This window comes from Bacillus rossius, chromosome 5, assembly GCF_032445375.1.
Source record: "Bacillus rossius redtenbacheri isolate Brsri chromosome 5, Brsri_v3, whole genome shotgun sequence".
In the NCBI taxonomy this organism is placed as follows: domain Eukaryota; kingdom Metazoa; phylum Arthropoda; class Insecta; order Phasmatodea; family Bacillidae; genus Bacillus; species Bacillus rossius.
In genome coordinates this window covers 973089-997933 of record NC_086333.1, presented here as the reverse complement: position 1 = coordinate 997933, position 24845 = coordinate 973089, and the positions used below count along the sequence as shown (strand labels likewise).

Here is a 24845-nt window from a genome sequence, read left to right as displayed (position 1 = left end):
AGTACTAAAATTAAAAAAAAAACTTCATGTACCACATAATCAAGCCATTGGGATCAAGGAATAAACTTATAAACATTATAAAGAATTTAAAAATTTTTTTTCCTAAATAACTTTAAAGAGATAGTGGATACAACATAAGTAATTAATATGTTACAATGTTATTTATCATAGATTTGATTGGGAATCGAACAATGTAATTGAGGTCTTTTACGAATAACAATCAAAGCAGACAGGAATTAAAATTACAATTATCAAAATTTCTTCAAATAGATAGTATAAGATACATTTAATTATTTTGCGTGTTGAAAATGTAGGGCTTGTGTTATGATTGTTCTGACAAAGTGGGTGGTCGCGAGGTGGGGTTAAAAAAGGCGATTTACGATAAATAGCGTTCAAGTATAGAAAAGTGCATTGTATTTTTCATTGTAACATTTGCTTAACCATAGATAAATAATTTAAACCCTTAAGACGTTATTTTCTTCAGCAGGTTTTGTTATAAATAAAATTAAAATAAATATTCTTAAAATTGCATTGAGATTCTCTGATTTAATTTGATGATTATAACGCAATGACAAAAAGTCTGTTTGTGTCTAATGACGAGAACAGATGTCAGTTCCCGAAATGTCACAACTGTTGTCACTGGAAACATTCCGTGTTCGTCAGGGCTATCGTCGTTGTGTTGTCCACAGTAATTGTTCATCTTCATCGTAGAGAGTAGTAGGAAAGAGGGAGTTCTGGAACAGTGGCTTATGCAGGGGGAGCGTGTAATGATCAGTAAATATAACTATAGACCCACCCCACCCCATTTGAGGGGGGCAGGAGGTCTAGGGGAAGGGCAGTGTTGTAGACATGGCATGTTGTTATTCAAACAAGTCATCTGCTGGTGGCCGCCATCTTGTTGACATCCATCATTTTGTTTCCGAAGGCAGGTGTTGTGTACAAAAAAACCTCGCAGTGGCTGGGATTCGATTCGGGAGATATATGCCGAGGTTAGAAAGCAGCGACCTTAGCCACTTGACGAGATCATTTGAAAAGTCAAGAAATAAATAAGGAATATAAGGTATAACATATAAGGTATAACATTAATAGCTATGTTTAAATTTAAAAAAATAAGAGTTTGACATCATTGGAAATGTAGGTCTTAAGCAATAGTACTAGCCATGTTTAAATTTCAAAAAATAAATGCCACCATCTTTGATTCCACATCCCACTCCCAGAGACCACTACATTTTAAATTCAAAAAGTAGTCGACAGAGAGCGCCGCCATCTTTAATTCCACATCCCGCTCACAGAGGGCGCCCCATTAAAAACATAAATACCACCACCTTTAATTCCACCTCTCGCTCCCAGAGGGTGCTACATTCAACAATAAATGCCACCATCTTTAATTCCAACTCTCGTTCACAGAGTACACCTCATATAAATTTAAAAAGTAGTCTACAGAGAGCGCCAACATCTTTAATACCAATACTCGCTTCCAGATGGTGCCACATTTAAAAATAGAGGATGCCATCTCGTTGCCTGCTGAGACTCATGCCTTTACAACCACACTTTTCACATGCAATGTGTTATATTCCCTGCCATCTTGTTGATGTCTGCTAGGACTCATTCCTGTATGCGCACAAAGTGTACCAATGATCTCTCGCCATCTTGGATTGAAAAAAGATGCCATCATAGATGGAGAGGCATAGTGCACCTAAAAATACATTCCTTAATGTGCATTAGAGGCACACATAAGAAATATTGTTTGTTACACATATATTTATAGGGATAGAAGTAATTATAAATATATAGGCACAGTATATCCTGTATGCTTATACATGACCATGGATGCATATAGGCATAGTTTAAAATAGTGTGTAGAATAAAGTATTTTAGTGTTTGTCACTTATGTTGTTGTATACTATAGACATATATTAATAATGAAAACAGTTTTAAAATAAGCAAAGTTAAAATTAATTTTTCATAGGCCATATGTAGCACTTCCATAGTACTTGTCATCCATTGTTTATAGTGGTTAATCACAGTTTGTAAACTCACCTGTAATAGGTAGTCTATAAAAGTATTTTTGTTTAGTAAGGAAAAAAAATTACAAGTATGCATATTTCCAGTGCAGTATGAATATTTCATTTGCTGTGTACTGAAATATTAATAAAAATGTTATATTGTCGTGTAGACTATCTGTTCTTGTTTGAAGTGGACGAAAGGCTCTCTGGAGAGCAAGCCGGAAGACAACTTGTACCAGAAATTAGGTGGTTAACGCTCGTACATATATATTTTATTCCACTTAAAGCTTAGTGTGTAAGCCTAACGACGATTCGTTGGTTTGTTGATGGCCCTCGTGCAGCGGCCGTGAAAGTCGTTATTGTAACAGGCTGCCGAGCCAGATGGATGTGGTCAGATTCAAAGGAAAGGAATCATGTAACATCTCCAAAAATGAGGCATGCAGGTAGTCGGGTACAGTCTCCATGAAGATACTGTAAAACATCACTTATTTCAAGCATGATGTTCGCTACAACTCATCCTTTCAATCAAATCATCCCGAATTTAAAAACATAACATTTAATGCTGTCTAGCATTTAAATTTTTTTATTTACTTTTAAAACCATTTGGCCTGTAAATTTCACGTTAAATCTGGTTAGCCTGTAAAACTTTAAAATCAAGCTATTGTGTAAAAGTTTAATCTACCTGCTGCAATATGATAGATTGAAAACATTACTACATTATAATTTTTTTAAAACATACCAACAGTTTATTCTCCATATCCAGTACCACAAGTTAGATTCGACCAAGGAGTTGAGGGAAATATAGCTGTTTTTTTCCCTACAACTCTACTCAGAGCAACTTCGCTATGTTTGCTGAACGTAAAAAAAAGGAAAGGTTTTAGACGAAATTTAGGATGGACAAGGCGAAGCACGATTAGGGGAAGGCCGTAGATCTTTGTAACCAAGGTAAAGAACTGACACCATCTTCAGAAAGCCAATGCTTATCATCTCCTGAAGACAGTGCTACCTTGTTCACTCGCTCTATAAACATGGTGTAGCCTCGTGATTGTACATGGTATTGAATTTCGAGAATCCGGGAATTTGGAAGCAATGATTCTAGGTTTTGGGGTAACAGGAGGAATCGCATTATGTTGGCGTTGACACCCTTGGCTTTATGCGTAGAAGAGCCATCATCCATCTTCAATTCATAAAGTTTCGGGCGGAAATCCACAGTCTCCATAATGATCTTGCCAGATAATTCATTTTTAAACACACCTGTTTCACGACATTAATTTTTAAAATAACATTAATTTTTAATATTTCAGTACACAGCAAATGAAATATTCATACTGCACTGGAAATATGCATACTTGTAATTTTTTTCATTACTAAACACAAATACTTTTATAGAGTCTACCTATTACAGGTGAGTTTACACACTGTGATTAACCACTATAAATCATGTATGACTAGTACTATAGAAGTGCTACATATAGCAAATGGAAAATTAATTTCACTTTGCTCATTTTAAAACTGTTTTCATTATTAATACATGTCTATAGTATACAACATAAGGGCCAAACACTAAAATACTTTATTCTACACACTATTTTAAACTATGCCTATATGCATCCATGGTCATGTATAAGCATACAGGATATACTGTGCCTATATATTTATAATTACTTCTATCCCTATAGGTATATGTGTAACAAACAATATTTCTTATGTGTGCCTCTAATGCACATTAAGGAATGTATTTTTAGGTGCACTATGCCTCTCCATTTATGATGGCATCTTTTTTCAATCCAAGATGGCGAGAGATCATTGGTACACTTTGTGCGCATACAGGAATGAGTCCTAGCAGACATAAACAAGATGGCAGGGAATATAACACATTGCTTGTGAAAAGTGTGGATGTAAAGGCATGAGTCTCAGCAGACAACACGATGGCATCCTCTATTTTTAAATGTGGCACCATCTGGAAGCGAGAATTGGTATTAAAGATGTTGGCGCTCTCTGTAGACTACTTTTTAAATTTATATGAGGCGTACTCTGTGAACGAGAGTTGGAATTAAATATGGTGGCATTTATTTTTGAATGTAGCGCCCTCTGGTAGCGAAAGGTGGAATTGAAGATGGCGGAATTATTTTTTTAATATTTAAACATAGTTATTACTATTGGTCTAAAGACATACCTTACCAAAGATGATGCCTTCTATTTTTTAAATTTAAACATAGCTAGTACTATTGCCTTAAAGAAATACCTTAACAAAGAAGGCACCCTCTATTTTTATAAATCTAAACGTAGCTAATAATATTGGTTGAAAGGCATATCTTATATTCCGTATTTATTCATTTACACTTCAAATGACATCATAGTCTAGTTGCTTAAGTCTCTGCTTTCTAAACTCGACCTACTCACGTCTCCTATATCGAATCCCAGCCACTGCCAGGTTTTTTTGTACACAACACCTGCCTGCGGAAACAAAATGGCGGATGTAAACAAGTTAGCAGCCACCAGCAGATGACTTATTTGAATACCCACATGCGATGTCAACAACACTGTCCCCTTCCCTACCTTCCACCACACTTGTGTGGAGGGGGGGGGGGAGTTATAGTTACCTTTACTGATAATTACCCCTCTCCCCCTGCAGTAGCCACTGTCTCAGAACTCTCTCTGTCCCACTACTGTTGTGTGTATATGTTTGCTGCATGTCCAGATTTGTTGTCTGCCTGCATTTAATCTGTCTCGTCATTGTTAACCACTATATTTGTCTGAGTTGCTATATTATTTTTCATTATTAAGTTTATACAACGGAATTCTTGTGCTGCCTGATATTTAGAGGTTGAAAATTTATTGTCCCTGCTGTCGTCGTGTTGTTAATAACACTTCTTTAGTTTCTTCATTGGTTCCGTTTGTCCGACTTCAGCTGATTCAGTCTTCTTTCCTGTAAATTTTTTATCTTCATTTTTTTTCCGGAATTTTTCTATGCCAAACATTGCCAAACTGCAATGGTTTATGTCTAAAAACCTGCATTAAATAAAAATTCCCCACTTCATTAATCGTTTAAAGAAAGTAACAATGACATTGTGATATTGGTTCAAGGTGAGCTGAATTTTGCTACAGGATTTTTTTGAACAAGATGCATGTTATAGTGTTTGACATGTTTTCGAAATTTAACAGTGTTGTAAATATAGTACGCGAACTTTGGATGACATTATGTACAAGATAAGTTTTTTTTTCAAGCGAAAACTCAAAACATGTCATACTTCAAGGTGTTTCTGTGTATTTGTGTCATCGTAAAATTAAAAAGCAACTCATAACGTTCTAATATTATGAAAAAGTAATCGCAAAATACCACAGTCGTAATTTTCAAATTTGTTTGCTTTGTGACTAGAAACAAAATCATAAACTTTTTCATTTTCATAGTAATTTTTTTTTCCTCCTTTTGCACACCCTTTCGGTACAAAAATTATCTCAAGGAGAGAAGTTTACAAAGATTTTGAAACAGTGATCTGAGCCATCATTTACAAAGAAACTTGACATTGATGAAAATTAATTTTTAGCAAGCACAATTTTTCCTGAAGAAAAAAAAATTAAAAGTAAAATTTCTTCTGTAAAATCACAGTTGAAAGAAAGTGTTTCCTTAAAAAATAATCATGATTGGCTTCAAGGCAAGCTTGAAACATCTAGGTACTACGAAAACTCGACCTGGTCGACTATCAAAACAATTTGATGAGTTAAGTGAATGCAGTAAAAGATGTACGACACGCGAATTGAGAGGCCATGCAAATAGTGCCAAGTTGACCTATGCAACTCAAATACCACTCGGAGCAGGTGGAAATGTTGAGGAATAAAAAGTTCTGAAATATATAACAAAATCTCCTATATGCCAAAAAATACACGAAACCTTGCACCACATACTGCAGTTGTTACACTTTCTGTAATAACAGAGTAAACCCAAGTTCTATTATTATTTTGTCACATTTCACTCTTTCTTGATGACTTGTGTAACTAGTGGATCTTTTAGTTTCAAAAGGCAAAATAATGATTTCGTCTAAATATAAGTACCTCTATTTTTATTTAACATTAAATTACTTTGATAAATTGATTGACATATATATACATATAACATGGATTTAAATTTACATTATCAAAAGAATGGGCTGGCCCTTATTAGACAGTTTCATTGATCATTAACACAATTTAAATTAAATTCGCAACAATAAAACAGGTTAAGTTCCTTTCAAAATAAGCACACTTAGAGAGATTAAAGTTCTGAAAGAAAATTTTTTTGGTGTTCAGATATTTTCAACATTGTAGCTTAATGTTACTCTAAAAAAAAAAAAAAAAAAAAACTCAAGGACTGGCGGTTTGACGATGTCTGGCCGGAGTTGTGCTGCTAATGAGCCATCAGGGCGCCTTAGTCGTCCCCATTGCTGGAGGAAGGACTCGAAGGTGGAGTGGTCAGTTCCGTATCCGGCTCTTGGAACCTGTCCGATCCTTGGACCCTGTCTGTGAACAGATCCAAAACAAACATGTTCAGGACTGGTTCACAGACAATCGGCAAATAGGCAGCAAATGCCTTCTAACAAAGATGATGGTCGGGGAATAATGGTTGTCAGAAACTCACCATACAGGGAGATGGCTTCCAGCGTCAGCCAGGATGCGGAGCTAGCGAACTCGCGGTTGTCGCAGACGTTTCCATGATTTAAAAAAATAAATAAACTATTAAGCAGTATTATAAACAAAACATGAGTCGTCTTTCCAGAACCGAAGAGAGCGGCTGTGACGAGTCGTGTCATCTTGGGCCGACCCGATGCTTGTCGCTCCGATCTGCGGCCCGCGGAATTCCAAAGGCCACTCAGCGATAGATAACAGCGCCGAGGAAATATGATGTGCGTAGAGAGAAGGTGAGAAGGGGGTAGCGACGACCCTTGTAATCCGGCCAGGCACGCGTGACTTGCCTTATGTCAGTGGATGGCGTATGACGCCAGTGGCCTGGCATGTGACATGGCGCATGACGCCAGTAGCTGTACAGGGCCGCCGTCCAGCTCCGAACCTGGCGCGTATCGCTGTCCTGTCTGCGTTCGTAACATTAGGTTGATGTAAAAATGAGAAAAAAATTTCCATGATTATATGTATATGTGGCTAGTAGGATCATTATTTTTAACTTTGAGCATATTTGAACTAGAAATTGGACTAATTATCAAATACTATTAAATACTATTTCTGACAACAAGAGTTACTGACAGACACATGGCTACATGTCAATTGCAATTCCACCTGGGCGAGCCGCCACCACCAACATACTCACTGTAGTCTCGTAGAGCTTCTGCAGCTCGTCATAGAGCCACATCTCGACAGCCAGACGCTTGCGGATGAGGCTCATCTGGTGCGTGCCATACTTGGCTGTGAGAAACTTCTCACGCCGCTCCTTCACCTCGCCCTTGTCGCTGAAGTTGACATGCAGGCCAGACTTGGCGGGACTGCGTTCGCCTCGCACGTCTGCCAGGATGGAGCTAGGCGAGCCGCTGGCGGGGTAGGGCGCCGTCACCCCACACTCCATGCCGCACACCTACAGAACACCCGTGTCACATCAGCGCCTCTCCTGAAGGACGAGTAGGCGAGACTTGGCGGGGCTGCGTTCGCCTCGCACGTCTGCTAGGATGGAGCTAGGCGAGCCGCTGGCGGGGTAGGGCGCCGTCACCCCACACTCCATGCCGCACACCTACAGAACACCCGTGTCACATCAGCGCCTCTCCTGAAGGACGAGTAGGCGAGACTTGGCGGGGCTGCGTTCGCCTCGCACGTCTGCCAGGATGGAGCTAGGCGAGCCGCTGGCGGGGTAGGGCGCCGTCACCCCACACTCCATGCCGCACACCTACAGAACACCCGTGTCACATCAGCGCCTCTCCTGAAGGACGAGTAGGCGAGACTTGGCGGGGCTGCGTTCGCCTCGCACGTCTGCTAGGATGGAGCTGGGCTGGCGGGGTAGGGCGACGTCACCCCACACTCCATGCCGCACACCTACAGAACACCCGTGTCACATCAGCGCCTCTCCTGAAGGACGAGTAGGCGAGACTTGGCGGGGCTGCGTTCGCCTCGCACGTCTGCTAGGATGGAGCTGGGCTGGCGGGGTAGGGCGCCGTCACCCCACACTCCATGCCGCACACCTACAGAACACCCGTGTCACATCAGCGCCTCTCCTGAAGGACGAGTAGGCGAGACTTGGCAGGGCTGCGTTCGCCTCGCACGTCTGCCAGGATGGAGCTAGGCGAGCCGCTGGCGGGGTAGGGCGCCGTCACCCCACACTCCATGCCGCACACCTACAGAACACCCGTGTCACATCAGCGCCTCTCCTGAAGGACGAGTAGGCGAGACTTGGCGGGGCTGCGTTCGCCTCGCACGTCTGCTAGGATGGAGCTGGGCTGGCGGGGTAGGGCGACGTCACCCCACACTCCATGCCGCACACCTACAGAACACCCGTGTCACATCAGCGCCTCTCCTGAAGGACGAGTAGGCGAGACTTGGCGGGGCTGCGTTCGCCTCGCACGTCTGCTAGGATGGAGCTGGGCTGGCGGGGTAGGGCGCCGTCACCCCACACTCCATGCCGCACACCTACAGAACACCCGTGTCACATCAGCGCCTCTCCTGAAGGACGAGTAGGCGAGACTTGGCGGGGCTGCGTTCGCCTCGCACGTCTGCCAGGATGGAGCTAGGCGAGCCGCTGGCGGGGTAGGGCGCCGTCACCCCACACTCCATGCCGCACACCTACAGAACACCCGTGTCACATCAGCGCCTCTCCTGAAGGACGAGTAGGCGAGACTTGGCGGGGCTGCGTTCGCCTCGCACGTCTGCTAGGATGGAGCTGGGCTGGCGGGGTAGGGCGACGTCACCCCACACTCCATGCCGCACACCTACAGAACACCCGTGTCACATCAGCGCCTCTCCTGAAGGACGAGTAGGCGAGACTTGGCAGGGCTGCGTTCGCCTCGCACGTCTGCCAGGATGGAGCTAGGCGAGCCGCTGGCGGGGTAGGGCGCCGTCACCCCACACTCCATGCCGCACACCTACAGAACACCCGTGTCACATCAGCGCCTCTCCTGAAGGACGAGTAGGCGAGACTTGGCGGGGCTGCGTTCGCCTCGCACGTCTGCCAGGATGGAGCTAGGCGAGCCGCTGGCGGGGTAGGGCGCCGTCACCCCACACTCCATGCCGCACACCTACAGAACACCCGTGTCACATCAGCGCCTCTCCTGAAGGACGAGTAGGCGAGACTTGGCGGGGCTGCGTTCGCCTCGCACGTCTGCTAGGATGGAGCTGGGCTGGCGGGGTAGGGCGACGTCACCCCACACTCCATGCCGCACACCTACAGAACACCCGTGTCACATCAGCGCCTCTCCTGAAGGACGAGTAGGCGAGACTTTGCAGGGCTGCGTTCGCCTCGCACGTCTGCCAGGATGGAGCTAGGCGAGCCGCTGGCGGGGTAGGGCGCCGTCACCCCACACTCCATGCCGCACACCTACAGAACACCCGTGTCACATCAGCGCCTCTCCTGAAGGACGAGTAGGCGAGACTTGGCGGGGCTGCGTTCGCCTCGCACGTCTGCCAGGATGGAGCTAGGCGAGCCGCTGGCGGGGTAGGGCGCCGTCACCCCACACTCCATGCCGCACACCTACAGAACACCCGTGTCACATCAGCGCCTCTCCTGAAGGACGAGTAGGCGAGACTTGGCGGGGCTGCGTTCGCCTCGCACGTCTGCCAGGATGGAGCTAGGCGAGCCGCTGGCGGGGTAGGGCGCCGTCACCCCACACTCCATGCCGCACACCTACAGAACACCCGTGTCACATCAGCGCCTCTCCTGAAGGACGAGTAGGCGAGACTTGACGGGGCTGCGTTCGCCTCGCACGTCTGCCAGGATGGAGCTAGGCGAGCCGCTGGCGGGGTAGGGCGCCGTCACCCCACACTCCATGCCGCACACCTACAGAATACCATGCCACTTCTGCATTTATAATGACTATGATCTGTCAATGCTCGTTAAGTGTCAACTCACACCAAATTCGTACTTCACTTGCTGTTTGTATAAGTGCACAATAGTATTCAACATTTGAAAATACTACACATCCTTTGGACTTCGCCCATAATTTATCGGATGTCAGTGATATATACTACCAGATTTTTTGCGATACCTTAAAATTTTGATGCTGTCCGCCTCCGACACTAAGTTATGAGCATATAATCGATTCTCTAACAGTCCAGGGATCACTATAACCTTGAAGGTCCAATTGCATTAGTCCACTTAGGTGAATACGCGATTTAATGCTAGATTTTTACCTTTACTTCAGTGATCCACTTGCCATGCATTCCTAAAACACAAATCCTTTATTGTTCTCATAAATTCATCTTCGAATACTGCTGAAAGAGTGGTGTATCTTCCGAGAAGGGAATCCAGTTACACTGACCATCAGAAACATGCTCTCGGGAAAGCAGCTCTCCAAACAGGAAACTAAAAAATTGATTAAAATTATGTTGTAATCCAAATTGGGAGCTCGTTACAACAAGCCAGTTAGGGGCCCCACCTAACTGAGCCACATATGGTGTGCAGAGCTTCAGAAGAAACTAAGCGATTTTAAAACTGTTCAAGATATCTTAGTAGTGTCTGTATTCGAAAAGCATTTAAGAATACGCTGAGAGCGGATGAGTAGTTCTGTTGCCGTATTTCATTTTCAAACTTCAGGTATGTTTAGGAGAATGAAAAGGGATAAAACATGCGTTTTCAGAATAATTTATGGCATGAACATCTGGTTCAGATTCTTGAAAGCACTCACGAAACCAGCATTATACCTTTATCTTCATTTCTAATATGATGGTTACCGCTCAAATTTCACAGTTGCCCTATGTACTACAAGAGGACTGCAGGCCAGTCCACAGCCTTGCACTTAAAGGCGTTGCCATGCTAGAAGCACTAGCAAGCATCACACTTATAATCCTGCCTCACTAATACAAAAACATCCCTGACTAGGCAGGCCCTTTAATGATCAATACGTTCAGCCTGAAATACATTAATAAATTAATTTCCTAAATAAATTTTAGTAAGATATTAATTAAAATATATCTGATGCCAGTGCATAACTCAAATGTTCCAGAAAGACCAACGATTAATCTATGTATGAATTCGACATAAACTGATTAAAATTCTTTGGTGATGCATTTAAAACTAGAGAGTATATGTAAGGCCAGACATTTTTACTAACAGTAATGAACCTGTATTATTTCTCAAATATTGTTGTTCATGAAAAACAGAGTAATAAATTGAAAAATAAGCAATAATAAATAATTAACGCTGAAGTCTCGCTGCGCTATGTGCAGCCGCTAGGATGAAGGGATGTAACAACTAGACCAGAGTAAACTGCTCCACTGCCATTCGTTTCACAATTTATAGTGATTTGACTGCACTGATGAACAGTTGATTCATGCTTACTTATAAACTGCTGTCCAAAACCACGTCACTAGTTAGCAAGCAGAAACTCGCAGATTGCAGTTTTACAGAATAGTATTACTTTACCGGTACTGAATTAGCTGTAAAAATGTCCGTCAATAACCAAACCCAATAAAGGGATTGGTTTGGTACAATCAGTTCACAGATTACTTAAGGGCCAAATTCATTTTAAGGAAACGGAGAAATGTTAATAAACACATGGAAGTGGTACATAAAGAGTTGGCTGCTGATGTGTAAGTATAGTTTCATAACGCATCGAACAAAAAAGTATCCACACGTGCAAGTTTACAGCCATGAATACCGAGGAATAGCATTTGGAGATATACAACCTAGGGAGTAAGTATGTATGAGGGCAACGGGTCCAGGGTCGGGATTCAGGAATTCGTGGCGGGCATCTTGGATTATGTCATTTCTGGCAGCATTAGTGGCGGACATCTTGGATTACTTCACTTCCGGTGGCCATATTGAATACCCAATCTTGGATTATGTTAAGGCGGTCATCTTGGATGACGAACTTTTGACCCCGGTGACCATATTGTATTATGTCACTTTAGGGAGCCATATTGGAATCCGCCATTTTGTTATTTCTAGAACATTCTAACATTTAGATTTTCTAGAACATTCCACCATTTTGAATTACGAAATCGCATCCTCCATCTTGAAAATCCGTAATAATTAAACTATAAAATGGGAAATATCGTTAAAATTAATGCAAGAAGCTATTTAATAAAATTGTAATTAAAAAGCGTAATGACTTCATCATCGAAAACCACACTCCTGCATGTTGCATATTTGGAAATATATTTATTTTCAAAATATATAATAATAAAAAATTAAATTTAATTAAAAAAGGCATCGTCTGCTGGAAGTAATCATATTATTATTTAGTAAGGTCCGCCATCACGATTTCATCTGATGGATATCTCCATTAAGAGTGAGCGTTAGTAAAATTTTTTTGCTGCAGATTGGAATGAAATTTTGTCAAAAGTTTTATTTAGCTACTGTTGTTGTCTGTACGTAGTTTCGAAATTTTTCATAACATTTTAATTGATATATTAAACCTTAAGTTTTAATAATTTAAAGCAGTTTTATACAGAATTTTAAAAAGTTTCGTGTCTGACGCGTTAACTATAAATGCACGTAACCTTGTTCACTAAAATAAAATTTCGTTTTAATAGGTGCAATAATTTATAAAATCATTGCATACATCCACCGGTTTTAAAGTCACAGTAGTATAGGAATGGGGCTCCGGACACTGGGTCCTAGGTGTGGTGACTGTGGTGCCGACCGCCATCTTGGATTGTGACGTCACGGCGGCCATCTTGGATGGTCGTAACGGGATACAGCATAATGGGACAAATAGTACCGTGACCTTGACCTTTGACCTTGACCCCGGCGGCCATCTTGGATACGCCATCTTGGATGATGTAATTTTGTTTTCTCGAACATTCCGGCATTTTGATTTTCGCCATTTTGAATTATGACATCACAGTTGCAGTTTCTGTTATGGCGGCCATCTTTAACTTTTTTTATTTATTATCCGATTTTAATGAATTTTTTTTTAAAAATTATAAAAAATTCAATTATTAAAATTTGTAATAAAAAATATTAAAAAAAAATACATTTACGACACGGAGCTCGGAGTCCTCCGTTCGACCCCGACGAGTGCAAAAAAATTAAAATGGCAGCCGATTCTTCCCTGTTGTGGATGCTGGCAGACTGACACCCACCACTTATGTCAAAGTATATATATCGTCAGTTAACATATCATGTTCGCCATCTTGTCTTCATTTGCTGGAAGCCATCATCATTGTATCGTCGGCTAGAGTGCGCTGATGCTATGTTAGTTTAATTCTTACCCGCTAGAGTGCAGTAATCATTTATTATTACTGTGACACCCGCCATCTTGTCATTTGGACACCATCTTGGAATTGTGTAATTATTTAGCTAGAAATTAGGGAAAAGTTCCAAAATTCATTAAACAAATAACTCATTAATTCACATATTGATTCGATCGATTTCTGTCCTTGGTTCGATACCCGATCAAAGCAATAATGTTTAATTTTATGTAAAAAAATAATAATTTCAATACACCATGTTCAACATTCTTAAAGAGATTTTAAATCCTCTACTACCATCATCCTATTAGACATCAGGACCACCATATTAGAAATTCGTAATTTTAATGCTAGAGATTCGGGAAAAAGTTCAAAATTCATTAAATAAATTTGTAATCTATATACTGATTGATTCGATCGATTCTTGTCCTTGGTTCGATCCCTGGCCGATACAAAACAACATTAATATTAAAAAAGTACCACTAAAGTGACAGGTTTAAGAAAATAAAAACACCGCAAGTTCTTTAAAAAAAAATTACATAAATTCTACACTACTACAAGTACAAAAAAACAGACAAATTACTTAAGTCTTGGTTAAGATTTATTTCCGCATTTAATCTTGTGCTGTTCAAGACACTGTATAGCTGTGAGTCCTGATTTTCGAGGTTGATTAGCGAAATACTTTTAAGCACATCTTACACACATAAATCTTATGTTGATGTTTTGTAACCTGGGATCTCACATGTCGGGATAAGTTTTTTATGTAGCAGTAGTGTGCAGCACCACTTTCATTTGTCACAAGCAACAAATCGAAATGATTTTTTCTTTCTTGTTTGGTTACCCGAATCGGACACACATTATTTTACTCATTTAGCGCATACACATTAACTGAAACTTCTGGGTTATTTATCTCAAAATTTTTTATCTGATTTAATGGTGGTGGATAGTACAGTCCATCAAAGTTGTACTTATTCTCCAAAGCATAATACCTCTTATCAACACAGTTTTGATGACTTCCCTCGACAAATCTTGCCAAAATACTCCATTTAAAACAAAACTGATCCTTCAAGTATTGGCAATTGACTACTGCTCTTTTGACTATTGCCTCAGGTAAAGCAATAAATGAGGTTGTCTGATGGTATGGAAGCATACTAGCACTTGATTATTTTCCTATGCAAATAATCTTGTGACTATCCAGACTGTTACAAAGCGAAAAAACCTTATCGCATTTGTCGCACTTACATGTCTCTCGAGAGATTGTCAGAGACCTACTGCAGGTTATTGATGCACCCCAATATTTGCATTGATGCGATGTACGCTATTCATTAATTGAAGTCTGGAGTGCAGATGGTGAAACTTTAGCTGATGATGGAACAGCGTGTATCGTTGTCTCCTCTGCAGTCGGTATTGGGATCTCCACAGCTGTCGACACCGCAGCTATTGAGCTCTCCGCTGTTGTGATCTCCTCTGCAGCCGGTATCGGGATCTCCGACTCCATCAGCGTTGCTACCATCGAGGTCCTCGCTGCTGACGGTAAACAGTCTATCCCGGTCGACATTGAAACAGTAACTAAATCTCACGAAACTTACTGAAGAGAGCCGGTCCGTACTGCACCACGGCCAGAGGTGGACTGAGGGTCCAGTCGTCTGAACCTCGCTTATATACCCGCGGTCTACTGGAATACTACATGAGTCAAAATATTGCCTGTATTTAGAAATAAAAACACACAAGTTCAAGTTTTACACATTTATTTATAAAAATTACACTAATACATATTAGGGTAAGGAATCAAGCATTTTCGGAAGCAAAGTCTTAAATGATGCACGAACTGCCTCATCGAGTCCGGTTCCAACTGCCTCGTCGTCGACTCCGGTTCCAACTGGTTCGAAGGTCACGGGATCAGGAACACAGGTTTCCAGCTGGTCATCTGCGACGTCGTCAACTCCGACAAGACATAGTCGATGGCGCCTGTGACCACGTCTGCATCTGGGCTTTGGCTCAGTGCTAGTTGGGACAGATTCACTGCCTGAACTTCGACGACGAGACGCATGTCGTTTGGACGTCTGCGTAGAAGCATCACAGGCCGCAACAGGATGCAACATGCCCATGTTTGGTGTTGCAAGTGCAGACGAGGCGACTACCTCAGCGATGCTAGCAGGAAGGATTGTGTGTGGTCTCATGTGATAGACGGCACAGTTTCCAGGTTCGCAACAATCTAACAGCTGCTGAGTCGGTTCGTAGGACACAGGAAAGTGCGAAAACTGCCAATGCTGAGCGCCTCCATCACAGGTTTCTGTATATGTACGTAGATACCCGGAATCCCAGTAGCTGTACTCGACACTGCTGAAGCTAGGTCGTACGCTCACGCACACGTTAGCAGGATGAAACGTAAACATCTTCTTGCAGGTCGAACATCAACTAAAGGCACGTGCGGATGTATGCCATTTATATATGCAGGCTCCTACTAACACTGTGTGTGCCATTTCTGCATTAACTGCGAGTTTGTACAGGCACAGACACGTTCAAACTTGTCACGTGGCTGCACGTCGTATATTGTACTAAGCTTGCGCGGGAAGGACAGCCGTAGTCGTTCTGTAGGTCTACAATTACAACTGACGCATCACACAACTTGCTCAGCCATTTCTTCTGTTCAGGTCCGGCAACGTAAATTATTTCGTTTTGAACTAGTAAATCTTCAATAGTGTTTTTCACTTGGTGGTACGGAATTTTACTTTCGTCCCACTCTAGTCCGTGATAATATTTACATAGCCATTCATTCGACCGTTTACTTTTTTCGTCTAGTAGTTTCCAAGGATACGGAGCTCGGAACGTGCGAGTTCGAGTCTTGTCTCCGGAGGTGACGCTAATTTCCTTGAGCACGAATCCATTTTGAATCTGGAAACCTTGCAGGTTGCAGTACATATTGTCGCTAGCAATGCTCGGTCGTAACTGAATTATCATCGAAAATGAAACAGTATCTATGCCAGAATTTTCACAAGTTTGTCTCGACAATTGTACGATGCAAGCCGATCGTGAAGTATCAGACAAAAAGCATAGGTGTTTGGTGGAATATTTCAGCTAGTCGTTATCTCGATCCTACAGTCGATGATGTTTGAATTTATTCGATCATCCTGTTTGGAAACGTCAAACACCATTACGGAGCCTTGTTCTTGAAACTGTCGGGACTCAGTATCGGTGACTGTCTCCACCTATAGTAAGCTTGCTGAAACTTGGCGTACATTTGATATGCGAGAAGAAATCTTTGACTTTCGAAGTCCATGTTCATATCAACATATGGATAGCTATCGCTGTTTAAAAATATTTTTACATTACATATTTGACAGTTATCGAATAAGGAGCGACTTACTCCTGCATTGATCTGTCTTCCTGACTGAAGCCCGACGATAATGTATCTTGGTTTTTCCGTAGCGAAGCTGGACTTTACTATCCAATTGATACGCTGACTATGAGGCAGGCCAGGATAAGTTTCCAGGCTACAGGATCGGAATGGCACAACGAAGTTATTGCCATTTTGTATGTTCTTCAACATCTTGACTCATTCAACGGTGCTCACTTGGATGTGGGGCAGCATCCACTCGATAGACTGTAGTGTTAGCGAGACATCTTGAGGGTTTTCTGCAGTGGCGACAATTGCATTAATGTGTGTGTTGGCTAGAAGAAGTATGAGCTCTTGTTTCGAATTAATGATTATATGTTTGTAGTCCTCAACAAATTCAAGAAGCATGGACAGAGGAACACAAACTTCGAACTTCCCTTCGGCATAAACCAAAAGCTTACATTCATCCTCAAAAGCCCAACCGGCCATCTTTGCAGCAGACAGTTCATTTGGCATGAGCGAAAGGTAATTTTTCATAGCAGATGTTATGCCTACATCTCTTGTCTAGTCTAACTCGACGCCATTGAGTACATATGTAATGCGCTCGATTATGTTAAGAATACCATTGCAGGATATTGACGATGTTGTCGGATGCGTACCATCCGCTTTTGTCAGCGTGCCTCTTATACGTAGAAATGACTGCGAAGGTAAAGTACAGATATCTTGGTGCTGTACATCAATGCGGACTTCTGATGGTAGTGCGTACGGTCAGAGCTGGAAAGGCTGGTACTCGTACAATTCCATTTTCGTAATGCTTTCATCGAAAATGACCGGATCTTCCACGTTGAGGATTTCGTCTTCCATATTTATTCAGCACTTATCCAATATACTAAGAAGATACTTTATGCTGTCAGGTGTTAATGCACCGATGTCTGTTAGAGAACTGTTCTTATTCACGACAATACAATTTCTTTTATAACTGTTCGGTGTTACGAACTTTATGCCCATCGCTTCAAGTGCAGACGTAATGTAATTTCTTCGTCTTGAAAATTCACCAATCATCCTCGCTGGTCAACGATTCTGACGACGACTTCGTGTGCGCACTTTACGACGACTGGAACTTAAATGTTACTTTCCGGTACTTCGACCAGTTTATATCCTGGCGGGACCATCGGCGAAAACTCGTGGAGCATGTTGCTTAGTCTTCCGTTGAAATACGTTCCACTTGCCAAATTACAGTTTATTCTTATGACATTCACAGGCAAAATGTTTACTGCACGCGTAGATTCGTACGTTCTTCCTGTATCATACATCTTTGATTCGAATCCGAGCATCATACCTATGGTCCCAGGTTTGTAAAGTCGACATTTTCACTGCATGTTAGAATGCTTTTTTGAGTGTTTGGATTTCCACGCAGTTGAAAGTCTACATCCTCTGGTAACATATCCCTGATGTAATTTGCAATGTCGTCAATTTCGTAAGAGCCAACAGGTAACGGTATTTCATGAGCGGTCCCATCGCTTTTTAGGAAGCAGATCTTGCAGTTTTCTTCGTCGATATTCGGTATGGCATTATACGTTTGAAAATCTACAAGTCCGATACACCATTCTCCGTCTAAATCCAGAGGCGGGAAATTAACCGCCCGAAGCTCAGATGCGTGACCTGTCAAGGTAAGTGTTATCGACATGACTGATAAATTATCATCACTGCACAACCTTTAAGTAGCAATTGTTTTTGTTGGTTAAATTTTGTTTGTTAAAAAGCGAACACACAAGTGTCCACAGTTTGTTTGATTAGGTGACTGTTCGGTTTCGTAATTGTAGAACAATGTAGTAGTCCGGCCCAGGTACCGCCCAAGTTCTGGCGGAGGCCGTAAATTTCCAAAACTATCTTAGTACTCGGCTATTTTTCCAGTCTTTACATAGGCCACCCAGTGCGTGCCACGACCTGCTGACGTGTCTAAATTAATTATGGCGCACTCACATGTCTTTGGCTTAATGGGTAAAGTGTCTCGCATAAACACGCCTCGTAAATTTGGTATTTTCAGTTTTCGAGCGTACCTGATCAAATCTATATTGGTGAGTGGACGTTTCGGCAAAGAACTTAGGATTTTTCATTCGTTTCTTTCTCATGCCTCGACCTGCCTTGTGAGGTTGCAAGTAGAGTCCTGCGCCATTTTTTTTTACCAATGGCAATGGCTTTCATGCTGGCATTCTGTCGCTGTGCTTCTTTTAACTGCTTGCGCTCATTCTTCGAAGTGTTGACTGCCCGCACTATACCGCTCGTTGTACCGATGAAGCCGCTGAGAGCACCCAATGCAGGCAAAAGCAAAGGAAGAAATCCTGCTATAATCTTCTTGTCGAGAGTCTGTAATTTTTGCTTGGTTTTTTGCACGCCTGCACCAGTCTTGTGTTTGGTCTTGCGTGAGTTAGTCTTTGACTTGATGGAGCTGGCTGGACGAGCACCCAGTCCTAATGTGGTCTTTGCCTTCATGATTTTGGAAACGTCCCTGGCCGCGATTTTCTCTCCTAGTTCTGCGTACGGAGATTTGCTTATTTCTTTGGCTTCCTGTGCCAATATTTGATCTGCGTCTGGATTCCAGATCCTTGCTTAATGAATATGCAATATCGTGCTGCTTGCACTTTTCGTCCAGATAATTAATGCCCACATCACCGCGAGCTAACCTTTTCGCTAGTTTCATGATGGGGCCTCAGAATCTGTAGCCGGGAATGTGTAGCTCGAATGATAGATTGTTTATCAGCGAGTTAACGAGTCCCACGCCGATGTGTTTTTTGTTCTTGCCTCTTCGAGTCATTGCGCACAACTGACAAGACAGTATAAATGTGTTTGATTTTATACATTTTCTTCAGTACAATGCAAGTCGTCAGGCAAGAAGTGTGTTTGCCCGTGCGCATTACGCACGACGATGTATTTAGTGCACGTGTATCACGACATGGCTTACTGTTGCCTTCTGCCATACGATGCATAATGGTGGGTCGGTCCAAGTGCGGCAAAACGTGCATTCTACTGAATTTATTAGAGGAGCCAAACGGTCTTAGGTTCGAAAACGTTTACCTCTATTCCAAATCGATGCTGCAGCCAAAGTACCAGCGCTTGGCCGCTGTTCTACAATCGATGGATGGTCTGGAGTATTTTCCATTTAATGATAATGTGGATGTGGTACCTCCAAGCGAAACAAAAGCCAATTCCATGTTTGTTTTCGATGATGTAATGTGCGAGAAGCAAGGCATAATATAAGAGTACTTTACCATGGGCAGACACACCAAGGTAGACTGTGTTTACCTGTGTCAGACGTACAGTCGTATTCCAAAACATCTTCTACGAGACAACGCGAATGTCATAGTGCTTTTTCGCATGGACGAACTTAATTTGCGTCACGCTTATGACGATCACGTAAACACCGACATGACATTCCAGGAATTCAAAGGCATGTGCTCCTTGTGTTGGAAAGAAGAACACGATTCCTAGTTATAGTCAAAGACTGGCCTCTATATAAGGGCAGGTACAGACGAGGTTTCGATCAGTTTATCGTCAAACATGAGTCATAGCATTTAGAAATTCGGTCGTAGCAGTCGAGACTTACGTACTGCTCTCAAGTCTCATGACGGCGATAGCCGCAAATACATTTCGCTACTGGCTCAAAAAGTAGAAAGTGTGAAAAACGAATTACTAGAGTATCTCGTTGCCATCGACCAGCGTGTGGAAGCCTCCGATTCTCGCATTCGCGACATGATCGAAGTATCGAATGCACAAATATGTGACGATTTGAGGACTTCTCAAAGTAGTCTGAAAGCAGCACTATCTCACTTGTCAACAAATTCAGATTTTGCCACACACAAGAAGTTTCTGCGAACGAATAAACAAGTATAAAAGGAGGTCTTGCAATATGTTTTCAACCAGTACAATGTCGGACCTGGCCAGTGACCTTCATCGAGCTATACAGTCTGTTTGTGAAAAATATCTACTTGCTAGGCGAACCAGACTTGCACATGAGATGGAAAATGAAGAGATATTTACACCAATCACTAGTCGCCTCGACGAACTTAAAAATAAGGAAGAACCAGCCATCAATGTGAAAACAGAAATTGAAGATGAAATGCCCACTGTAAAGAAGAGAAAGTATGAACCAGATCGAGAAGAAGAGGACTTAACAAGTACAGAGTCCATGCACAAGAAAAAATACCGAAAAAGGGACACCAAGTTAATGCAATGGTCCGACCATACCTGATATCGTTTACGAGCCGGAATAATGACACGACTTACGGTGTGTACAGAAAACATAATAAGTGGTTCCTCGGTGCTAAAGAAATATACTTTCTACCAGGAAATATCATGCACGTAGAAGAGTTCAAAATGTGCGGGACTCTGGGTCTGTACGTATTGCTGTTTCGCAGGGAGCATAAAGAATATTCTCACAAAGACTTACAAGAGTAAAAAACACTGCTAGAGTTAACCAATGCACATTTTCGCGATAACGATCCAGATAGTGATGTATATAAAAACGAAGATCTTGAAAAAATCGACATTCTCGCTAATCTCTTCAGTGAACTAACAATACATGGTGAAGGTTTAAAAAGCTAGAAAGTGATCGGATATTTGACTATGTATATAGGGACGACCCCAATGAATTAGTTGATCGTCTAAGAATTCTACATGCTTCGCTTAGTGTATATAAAAATGAAGATCTTGAAAAAATCGACATTCTCGCTAATCTCTTCAGTGAACTAACAATACATGGTGAAGGTTTAAAAAAGCTAGAAAGTGATCGGATATTTGACTATGTATATTGGGGCGACCCCAATGAATTAGTTGATCGTCTAAGAATTCTACATGCTTCCATGACGGCGATATCCGCAAATACAGGTTTCAAATGTCAAATTAAAAGTGCCGCGCGGGGGAGCAGAGGTATGGAGGGAGATAAAGCGGCGACCCAGGTGCGCACGGCACATCTCATGTTATGGCAGCTGCGAGCCCAGCTAGCTCTGCACCCGCGCGTGGTGTGGCCTTGCTAACGTTCGTAACATTGCCCCCTCCTTAAACCTGTTCGTCCCAAACAGGTAATGCATCTCCTCCTGGAGGTCCCCATGCTACTCGAAGTTTAGGCCTCCTGCCTTTCCTCCATCGCGGGCTGTACATTTTCACCAGATAACCCTATCTCGCAGTAGAAGTACCTTCTCTTGTCACCCGGCGACACTTCTGCGTCGCAGATGCCCCATGTCGTTCAGCCAGCTGCCCGAGACGGGCTGACCGTTGCCTTGGACAGACCCAATACTCTTGAGAGCATTGCTCGTTGCCTCATAATGGTTCGCTTGCTACTTCCCTTTTTCTCTCTGTTTGTTCTTTCGTAGCTACTCGTTCACAAAGCATTTCTTCCCAGCTCTTCTTCGTCTCTTCTTAGTTCCTCATTTCCTCTTCGTTCTTCTGAATATCATCTGGACTGCACTCAGTTACTCCTTGCACCATGTTCTTCACTCTTTGTGTTCTCATTTTCTCTTCTCGGTCTTTCTTCCCCTGTTCTTGGTCTTTCTTCACCTCTTCTTGGTCTTCCTGCATCTCTTCTTGGTCTTTCTTCATCTCTTCTTGACTCATGCTCATCTCTTCTCGACTTTTCTTCAACTCTTATTGGCATTTTCCCCTCTCTTTTTGGTTATCTTCATTTCTTCTTGTTCAATATTCCTCACTTTGTAACCCATCTTCACTACTCCTATGCTTGTCTTCAGCTCTTCTTTCATCTTCATGTCCTGGCTGTTCTCCTCTGTTTGGCTAATTTCCTCTTCGCTGTTATTCTCTTCGCTGTTATTCTCTTCGCTGTTATTCTCTTCGCTGTTATTCTCTTCGCTGTTATTCTCTTCGCTGTTATTCTCTTCGCTGTTATTCTCTTCGCTGTTATTCTCTTCGCTGTTATTCTCTTCGCTGTTATTCTCTTTGCTGTTATTCTCTTTGCTGTTATTCTCTTTGCTGTTATTCTCTTTGCTGTTATTCTCTTTGCTGTTATTCTCTTTGCTGTTATTCTCTTTGCTGTTATTCTCTTTGCTGTTATTCTCTTTGCTGTTATTCTCTTTGCTGTTATTCTCTTCGCTGTTATTTTATTCGCTGTTATTCTCTTATTGGCTGGGCTTCTCTTCTTGGCTGGTCTTCTCTTCTTGGCTGGTCTCCTCTTGTCTGGTCTTCTCTTTGCTGGTCTTCATTTCGCTGTTCTCTTCGCTGTTCTTCTCCTGGCCGGTCTTCTGTTCGCTGTTCTCCTGGCCGGTCTTCTGTTCGCCCTTCTTCTCTTCGCAGTTTTTCTCTTGGCTATTCTTCTCTTGGCTGTTCTTCTCTTCTAGGCTTATCTTCACTTCGGTCTCCATTTCATTCTTCATTTCTTCCTGACCATTCTTCATTTCATCCTGACCCTTCTTCATTTCCTCCAGGCTATTATTTGACCAGCTCTTTGTTTCTTCGTGATGGTCCTTACTCCCCTTCCTTTCACTATTCATTTCTTCCGTAAAGTTCTTTATACTGGTTACCATTTCTTCCGTATAGTTACTCCAAATGGCTCCTATTTTTTCCAGGGCAACCCTTATCTTACTGATATCTTCTACACTAACCTCTTCAGCAGCCATCTCTCTCTATTTTCCTAATTAAATAACCTAAATAATTATATATTTCTATTACTGTTATTAATTTTAAATGACCTTGACTAAACTTCTAATTAATCCAACAGTAACTCTCTTACATTAAAAATTAACACTAACTACAGTTTACTCAAACTAACTCTAGAAATTCTAAATTCAGTAAAATTCTAAACACTAACTTTATTCTCGAAAAACTAAATCCTATTTCTTAACTTTAATTCTAATAATAAAACTGAAACCAAAATATATTTATTAGGGCTATCCCAATTCTGACACCAAAATGTTACGATTTACCGCGGGTTCGTAAAGGATAGCCCAATTAAATATTTTTATTACACACAGTTTTATTTATTACCACTACATGTCACAAATAATCTTCTAAAATGGCAAATAATTAATTACACTTAAATAAATGTCTATTCCCCAGTCACTCGTTCTACACACCTCGCTGGGCCGCACCTCTGGCGCAACTCTCGCCGCAGCACCCCTCGTGAGTCTCCGCCGCGGGACCCCGCCGCCGCACTCCGCCGCAGCCGACACTTGCCTTCGCCGAGGATCCGCTCGACGCCTCGCTCAGAACTTCGCTCGGGACTACGCCACGCCCGCGACACTATCACCCGGAAAATCCACTGCGGGAAAACTTCCGACTCCACTGAACTTACTCACTCCCTGCCCTGGAACCTTCGTCCTAGGACTTCACCACTCTGCCGCACCCGCGGCACTATCGCCCGGAAACTCCGCCGCGCGAGAACTCCCGACTGAACACTCCGAACTGACTCTCTCCTGACGTCCTCGGGCCTATATATAGGCCCCGGCGCAATTCCAGAACTCACGAGAGCAGTCGGGGCCAGTCGCGTCATCGCGAGCCGTCCCGATGGCAGAAATCTCTCGAAAACACGTGTCGGCGGCTCGCCGCAACTCCCAGTTGTCCGGTGTCAGTTACGTGTCAAAGGCAGGGCGCCACGCGGGGGGAGCGGAGGGCTGGAGGGAGATAAAGCGGCGACCCAGGTGCGCACGGCACATCTCATGTTACGGCAGCTGCGAGCCCAGCTAGCTCTGCACCTGCGCGTGGTGTGGCCTTGCTAACGTTCGTAACAATATAAATGTGTGTAAGAGGAGAAGAGACACTGTTAACGTTATCACAGGTTATCACATATTGTGATCGTTGGAACGTTATCAACAGCACTCATAAAAATTAGAGTTGAATTTATTGTTTAATTAACTTGCGTAATCGGTAGTATTTCGTTGGTTTATTTATGTTAGTTCTACCTTTGCATTACAATATCAACGGAATGTTCGTAATTATATATATATATATACACATATATATACATACAAACTCGTGCCGTTACAAGCTTTTGGGTTCAAATGGTATATAGTCTATCCCATGAACGAGTGTAGGCCTACTTCTTTACATCTCGTAAAAGTTATTTTAAAAACTAAACGTAGTACCTATTTTATATTCGCAAATCTATGATATAATTTGCCACAGGGACTATTAAAGGTGAAACGATGTAAACAGCAAAAGTACACAGTGTAGTTTAC

At 42.4% G+C, this 24845-nt stretch overlaps 2 protein-coding genes across 2 annotated transcripts in view; both read right to left on the bottom strand.

The window, feature by feature from the left end:
• Positions 1 to 24845, bottom strand: part of LOC134531544 (protein phosphatase 1 regulatory subunit 14C) — a 430032-nt gene that overhangs the window by 202786 nt on the left and 202401 nt on the right. The window contains exon 2 of the mRNA XM_063367225.1: positions 7306 to 7566. Within this exon, the coding sequence (XP_063223295.1) occupies positions 7306 to 7557 (252 nt within the window). The 5' untranslated portion in view covers positions 7558 to 7566. The remainder of the gene's footprint in view (positions 1 to 7305; positions 7567 to 24845) is intronic.
• The window catches only part of LOC134532199 (uncharacterized), a 36401-nt gene continuing 34346 nt past the window's right edge, over positions 22791 to 24845 (bottom strand). The window contains exon 2 of the mRNA XM_063368619.1: positions 22791 to 22957. Coding sequence (XP_063224689.1) covers positions 22791 to 22957 — 167 coding nt within the window. The remainder of the gene's footprint in view (positions 22958 to 24845) is intronic.